Source organism: Manis javanica, chromosome 3 (genome assembly GCF_040802235.1).
Source record: "Manis javanica isolate MJ-LG chromosome 3, MJ_LKY, whole genome shotgun sequence".
Classification (NCBI taxonomy): domain Eukaryota; kingdom Metazoa; phylum Chordata; class Mammalia; order Pholidota; family Manidae; genus Manis; species Manis javanica.
In genome coordinates, this window is record NC_133158.1 from 119513033 (window position 1) to 119520513 (window position 7481).

The 7481-nt window shown below is 38.9% G+C and overlaps 1 protein-coding gene across 1 annotated transcript; it reads left to right on the top strand.

Moving 5' to 3' along the window:
• Window positions 1-749: 749 nt before the first annotated feature.
• On the top strand, window positions 750-2257 carry SST (somatostatin). Its single transcript, XM_017652459.3, has 2 exons — window positions 750-1014; window positions 1886-2257. The coding sequence occupies exons 1-2, from the start codon at window positions 877-879 to the stop codon at window positions 2096-2098; spliced, it is 351 nt and encodes a 116-aa protein (XP_017507948.1). The 5' UTR covers window positions 750-876; the 3' UTR covers window positions 2099-2257.
• The last annotated feature ends 5224 nt before the right edge of the window (window positions 2258-7481 follow it).

A 7481-nucleotide genomic window follows, 5' to 3' on the forward strand; every position in this document is an offset into this window, starting at 1 on the left:
CAAGTTTCTAGGCACCAAAATGCAGTCAATCTCTCTTTTAAAAAAATCTGTTTTTGATACTTTTTTTTGTCACAGGAGAAAGGCAGGTAAACCAGAAATCACTCAGCTGCTGAGAAAAAGGGATGGTGTGTAAGCCTAAAGAAAGAACATTCTCCTCTGTTATAGGGAGAACTGAAGCTCTTCTAGAACCCATCACCTCTTACTGTACAAGAATTTTTACAGAAATAATAGAGAAAGAAGATTCAGTTCTTCCTACGTTCACATTCTATTCTCAAATCTCTTCTTAGAGGAATGACTCCGAATCGCCACTGGTCGGTCACACATGTATATTTCTGCATTCTGTTTGGCCCTCTAAAAAGCTTGAATGTGATGATAGAGTTGTCTGACTACATTTATGTGCACGCAGCTATATGTGATATAGTGATTTGCCTCTTCTGGGGCTGAGTGTGTGTGTGTGTGTGTGTGTGTGTGTGTGTAATCGAGTGTGCACATGTGCATGTTTGAGAGAAATCATGGAATGTGTATGTGTGCAGCACTGAGCGAATGTAAAAGGTTGAATACATAGAGTGGCATGTGTGGAATTGCGTGGGCTTGTGTGCACAGGTTTTTTTTTTTTAAGTACCCACTTTGGATTGTGTAGCCTCCTCTCACTTCTGTGATTGATTTCATGAGGGTAATGGTGCGTAAAGGCGCTGGTGAGATCTGGGGGCGCCTCCTAGTCTGACGTCAGAGATAGAGTTTAAAAAGGGGGGAGACGGTGAAGAGCACACAAGCCGCTTTAGGAGTCGCGAGGTTCTGAGCCGTCGCTGCTGCCTGCGGATCGGCTCCCAGAGTTTGACCAACAGCCCTCTAGCTCGGCTTCCCGGCGCCGCCGAGATGCTGTCCTGCCGCCTCCAGTGCGCGCTGGCCGCGCTCTCCATCGTCCTGGCTCTGGGCGGAGTCACGGGCGCACCCTCGGATCCCCGACTTCGTCAGTTTCTGCAGAAGTCCCTGGCTGCTGCCGCCGGGAAACAGGTAAGGAGACTCCCTCGACGTTTTCTTTCCCCTCTCCGGTATCCCCCACCCTTCCTTTAGCCAAACGTCTTGCGCGCTTGCCTCTTGCGCCTTTGGGTGGATTTAAGAGGTGCCCGCAGAAGCGTTTCGGTGCTTTTCTGGGTCCCTCGGGTCCCAAAACTCTTAGGAAAACTTTCAAATTCCAGAATCTCTTCTTCCTCTTTTCTTATGATCAGTGCAGTGGGTCACAGTTCAGGTGGGTTCTTTGGCATTCAAGAAAATTCCAAGACCTTGGTAACTGAGCACGAAGGGATGATGGCATCTCTCCCTCGCGCTGCTGGAGGGAGGTGCTGACCCAGGTGCTGAAAACGCGGACCTCTGAAGCTGCCTCGGTTCTAAGCAAGCACCTCTCTCCCACGCAGCTGGAAGGGGTGGGGGGCTAATGAGCACTCTGAAAACGGAGCACAGTATGTTTAAGATTGTGCAAGGTCTCGTTCCCTGCAGTTAACTTGGTAAAAACGGTAAGAACAATCTCGGTTTGCAGCTCGTGGTATGGAAATTGAACTACAGTGTTGGCATATGTTTTATCTATGCAAAACTGCTTTAACGATCTGCTATTTTTCTTTATGTGTGTGTTTAAGCCTACAGAAGCAGCAAACTTGCCTAAACATCTCATGTTTTTCAAGCCTCTTTGTGTAACTTGGTGATTATAACAAATACCCTTATTTTTACATCCTTAACTGATTTCAAGTGGGACAAAAGTACACAGCTGTGAAAATTGGGTTTTGGCTGTGGCTGAATCTGCTTTTCAAAGTAGGCTTTTCCACTTCTTCTTCTACATCCTCATCCTCTCTCTATTTCTCTCTCTCTCTCTTCCTTCCACCCCATACAGGAACTGGCCAAGTACTTCTTGGCAGAGTTGCTGTCTGAACCCAACCAGACTGAGAACGATGCCCTGGAACCTGAAGATTTGTCCCAGGCTGCTGAGCAGGATGAAATGAGGCTGGAGCTTCAGAGGTCTGCTAACTCAAACCCTGCCATGGCACCCCGAGAACGCAAAGCTGGCTGCAAGAATTTCTTCTGGAAGACTTTCACATCCTGTTAGCTTTATTAATTATTGTTGTCCATATAAAACCTCTGATTCCTCTCCTCCAAACCCCATGTCTCTTCTCTAATCCCCCCAGTCCTCAGCAAGACCATTGCATTAGGAATTGAAGAATGTAAATACAAAATAAAATTATGGTGAAATTATGGAAAACAAGAATTTGATTTCTCATTGAGTATATCTTTCTGTCCAATAACACATGATCACTTCAGTTATGATTTCAGTTGAGTTATTTGGGATATGCACTCCAAATCTCACAGACATACTGTTTAAAATTCCCTATGGTAATAAGGCTGTGTTTTAAATGGTAATCCTTATAGTTTGGGTCATTTTGAACTTAAATAATTGCAAATAACTCTATGAATGCTAACTTTAATCCAGTGATAATTTTGGGGAGAGGCTGTCACAAATATCAATTATATATTAAATGCACTTAAAATTATATGTTGAAATGAGTATTTATGTGTGAGCTGAAATATCCAACTACTCACCAGGTTGACACATAAAACATATATGAAAAATGGGAAGAAAAAATTCTTTGGAAGCTGGAGGGAAGAAGCTGGCTTAAAAGCTTAAATAAAGTTCTGAGCCTTTAAAATTTGTTTCTAGTTTTTGAACATATTTATCTGAAGAATCAATATTGCTTTTGTATCTTTTTGACAATCTTCTTTATAACCAAACAAGGCTAAATGACTGCCTCTGTTTTAAAGTAAGCAACTAATTTTTTTTCAGGGTGAAATACCACTTTCATTATAAATTGCCAGCATCAGAGTACTCTCTTTTAGGGGTTGCAAAAAACATACACGTTGGGTCACCTCAATGAACTCTGCACTATTGAAGTATCAAATCAAAATATCATAATCATAGAAAAACTGAAAAAAAGATCTCAAGACTTCTCTTGATTTGATCAAAAGGAAAGTCAAATAAAAATGAAAACTACAATGAAAATGCTCAATATATGCATTATATTTTCCTTCCTCCTTGCCGTAACTACAGGCTTTAGCAGTCCTCAAAGATCTCAAAGTCCTCAAAGATTAGCATTATAACATACTAAATGAATCAATCAAGACAAAGATAAAAAAACTGCTAATTTAACTCATAGAGACCTTCAACTAGATGTCTCTTTGAAGATGTGTGTTTTAACTCTCAAATGTATTTCTGAATAGCGGCTAGAATAATAAACCAAATATAAATACATAAACTTAATATAAATCCCCTGGTCTGAACTTACTGATGGCAGCTTATAAATATCTAAGAGGAACTTCGTCTTTTATAGAAAATATTTGTGTTAGATAATCCCCATTTCTAATATGAATGTGGCTTAGTGGAAGTTAATTCCTGAACAGCTGATCAAACAAGAGAAAATCCAAGCCACTTAACTAATCTCTGTGAAAACAAGATCCTTTGAGTTTCTGATGCATCTTTTATTTATAAGACATTTAGGAGAGAATTAATGCATGTCCACTTAGGGATCTGTCTGTGTTAAATGCCTTATGTACACCTTGTAACCAACCAACTCAGTGGAGTAATAGAATCACATTATTATGATTAAAGCACAGAAGAGAACACAGCTTAATTGTTTTCTGGGCAGAGCATAGATTGAATGAGTGCCAGGGGATTTTAAGTTTTTAGGATCATCTTTAGTTGTCAATTCGCACTAGTAGTATTAAAATATCTGGCAAGTACAATGTAGTCGTGTGCTTACCTATGTATTTATTCTTTATTTAAAGGTCAAGTGGAATGGAGGATTTGATCAGTTTTAGTTCTCTTTCAGCCCCAAGTTTACCCACTTTCCCAAGCAGTGCGTGTGTACTCTGGGGACTCATCTGCCTTCCAGGTGTGATTGTTGCTCCGTGCTTCAACACCGACAAGGGTGCTGAGTGCTGATTTTTGACCATTTTAGTTAATATATGGAACACAGTTTTTTAAAAATATACAGAATGTATTATTTCTTACTTCCTATTTAGTTCATCTATGTTTTTCCTGAGTTTGATTCACTGAAAGGGATTAGCATTAGCACAATGAAACTTTAAGATTATATTTTTCTTCCTCCTTGCTGTAACTACAGGCTTTAGCAGTCCTCAAAGATCTGCTGTTTCTTTTAATGGAGGGGCATGGGCAAGGTTATCTTTTCTGGGCCTTAGTTTCCCAATCTGAAGACAAGCACACTAATAGAACTAATCCCTTAGAATTATAAGGATTCACTAGACCGTGTATTTAAAATCCTTAGTACATGGTAAACTGTTGGTAAACATTAGATGTTGTAACTGGTGCTAGTTTTGTCCTCACATGTGTTGTGCTTTCTAACCTCTTTCTTTGCTTTTGCTATTTCTTGTCATTTCCACAGGTCCAAATCTATCCAAACCTTCAAGACTTATTTTATATGCTTCTTGCTCCATAAAATTCTTGCTTTATGCCTTCAATTGGGGTATCTCCCTTCTCTGAGTACTAATCTGCATCTCTTCCATGGTGCTTATTGATTGCTCCCTACCATTTATTATAGTTGCATGTGTATATGTAAAAGAGTGAGTTGTTTGTGTGTGTACTTCCAATGAGTAGACTTCTATCTGATTCATATGTATGGCCCATGCAGTATCTCATAGAGTGGGTTCTCAGTGTTCATTGAAGAATGAATGAATGATCCATAAGTAGTGTCAAGTTAAGCAAATTTAAAGTGAGGGTGACAACATTATTTCTTAATGCTATAGATGATAGAGGAAATTGGCATTAGCTATTCTGTGCAAAGCTGGGGTGACACCAGAAAGATATGGCTTTGATTTTAATAACCTGTTTCAGACTGTGATTAGCAGAATACCTCATTCTGGAAGCTTCAATCAGCCCAGTGTTCTTTAACCGTCTTACTAAGCTCCCCAGTAGGGCCTATTTTACTGTCCACCAACCATGGGGCTTACATTGTTGGTAAGCAACTTACACTTTTCTCACATTGCTTATTTCAAGATCATGCAGATCCATAAATACTAAGGCAAACCAATTTTTTTGGCCTGGGCTCAAATTATTCTCAATATACAGATAATTCTGTTGAATAGTGTTGCAAAACATACTTTTAATACTGAATAGCAACCATAGAAGAGGGCTCAGAGATCCTCTGGTCCTTACCACTTGTTTTCCTGGAAGCTGACATGGAAATTTCAGCTCTCTTCCCATGATTCCCAAGTCTGGGAAAGGCCTAAGTTCACCCGTTCTACACTGGAGTTATTTTGATTATTCTACCACGCTGTCCCTCAATCTTCCTTTATTGATAGTTGATGTGTTTCATTAGTCTCATGAAAATGCTAATTTTATCCTTAGAACTTCTTTAGTTTCCACTAAACAACTGGTCTGCATTTGAGAGAGAACAAGACAATTGATAAAAAGTAGCTTCCTGTGGTTATAGAAAAATATTAGGAAGCAACAATAAAGGCATTATAAGGAAAAGAAACCCAAGAGAGACAGTCTTTGACTAATTAGACCCAAGAAGCAAGGAATGACCCTGTCTTGGAGTGGAGACAAAGGAGCTGTCCCAGAAAGCAAAAGGACACTCACATTAAGGAGATGGAATTGTCTGGAGAGATGGTCTTCAGAGAAGTCATGACTCACCTCTGCAGGACTAGGGAACAAACACCTTGATGACCACCTTGAGTTCTTTAGAAGTAAGTAGCACTTTACTTCCAGTTTTCAGTTTGTCTTTACCTAGAACGTGCCTCAGTGTAAAGGACTTCTTAGAGACTGGGAAACAAAGTCTGTCTGAGAAGGTCCCTGCCTCCAGGGAACTGAGTCTCATAGGTAAGACATAGTCATTTAAAATGACCAAATGAAGTGATGGAGGTCTGTGTAGAGTACTAAGAAAGAAAATGACCTCATTTGTAAATTCCAGTGAAAATTCTTAAGTCTCTAAATCTCAGCCTCAGTAAAGTTGTCCTCAGGACTAGGTACTAGCTGTACTCAGAAGTGAGAAAGTTGTGTCAGCAGCTTGTTTCTTTTTTCTCTAAATTATCATTAGTTTTTAAATTACAGTTTGAAAGTCTAAGTGATTCTATTCTGGGTGGAATGAATATGTTATAGGTATAGTGATAGAGTACACACTTTGACAACATAATTTAGGTTAGCTTGAAAAGTGTTAACATTCTTTTTTATATACAAAGAGGCTGAGAGATCTCTATTTGTTTATATATATTAGAGAGATTAAGTAACTTGCCCAAGATGTCACCAGCTGCTGAGTGGTGGAGTTGGAACCAGGTGGTCTAATTTCCAAACCAGTGCTCTTCCCACTGTGAATTAAAAGGGAATTGTAACTTGCTGGACAAATTAAGAGTTGATCAGCTTCAGATTATCTTGATTAGCTCTTTTATATATCAGGTATTACTAGTTATACTTACAAGTATATAGATTATATAGGCATTACTACTCTATTATTATTAGAGGAGAAATGGATTTAGCCTCTGGGATTGGAATTTAGTTTTGTGACTTCATTAGAGGCACTATTTCCAAGAAACTGTCTGTAATCTTTCTTTTCATAGGTCCAATATCATACTTTTAGTTTTGCTAAATGAACTAATAAACAAATTATAAAATTAATAAGCTCTGGCTTGAAACACATCTTTTCCCACTGAGTCACACATGCATATTTTAATACACCCAGTCTAAGGGCATTTTGAGCTTGAAGCAATTACATCGCTATTGGTCCCAGTCTTTAGTTTACATGCCATGGTATCTGCCTCACTTAAGACTGGGTAGTGGTCATATCTTCCTCCCTCTGGCCCTGAAAGCATATCCTGTGAAAAGTTGTTCTGAGGCTGGGATTTAGAGACCTAAGAATTTTCACTAAAATTAATAATTGAGTTTAACTTTTATTAAGTAGGCTGCCTCTGAAGTCAGTATACCTCTCAAGGTCTCAGATTAAATTCTTGGGTCACATAAGTAGTCATCTCATTCCTATTAACTTCACATGTTCTGGAATATGGTCTATTAAGATGGTGAATTTGTTCTCCAGACACTAAGTAGTTCTATTAAAATAAACAATACTTCAAAGAAATGTAGGCTTTAAAGTAGAGGTCAACTATTTAAGAAAGATAACGTATTTCCAGTTAATTGTTGTTTAATTCTCTTTCCTGTACAAAAAATTTACGAAGTACGTTTTTAGTTCCAATTGCGCATTAAGGTCAGATAGCACTCTTTAGGAAGGGCAATATTAGACTGCCCTAGAATTGCTAACACTGGGTACCAATTTATTTGACTAGAAAATATGCATTATAAAAGCAAAGATTTAAAAATTTAACTAGGACATAGCTCTTCCTCATTTTTCCACAAACGCCCAGCAAACGCCCAAATACAAGGATGGAAGGCCATGATTTTACCAGACTTTTCTCCAAGATCTTTTTCATCA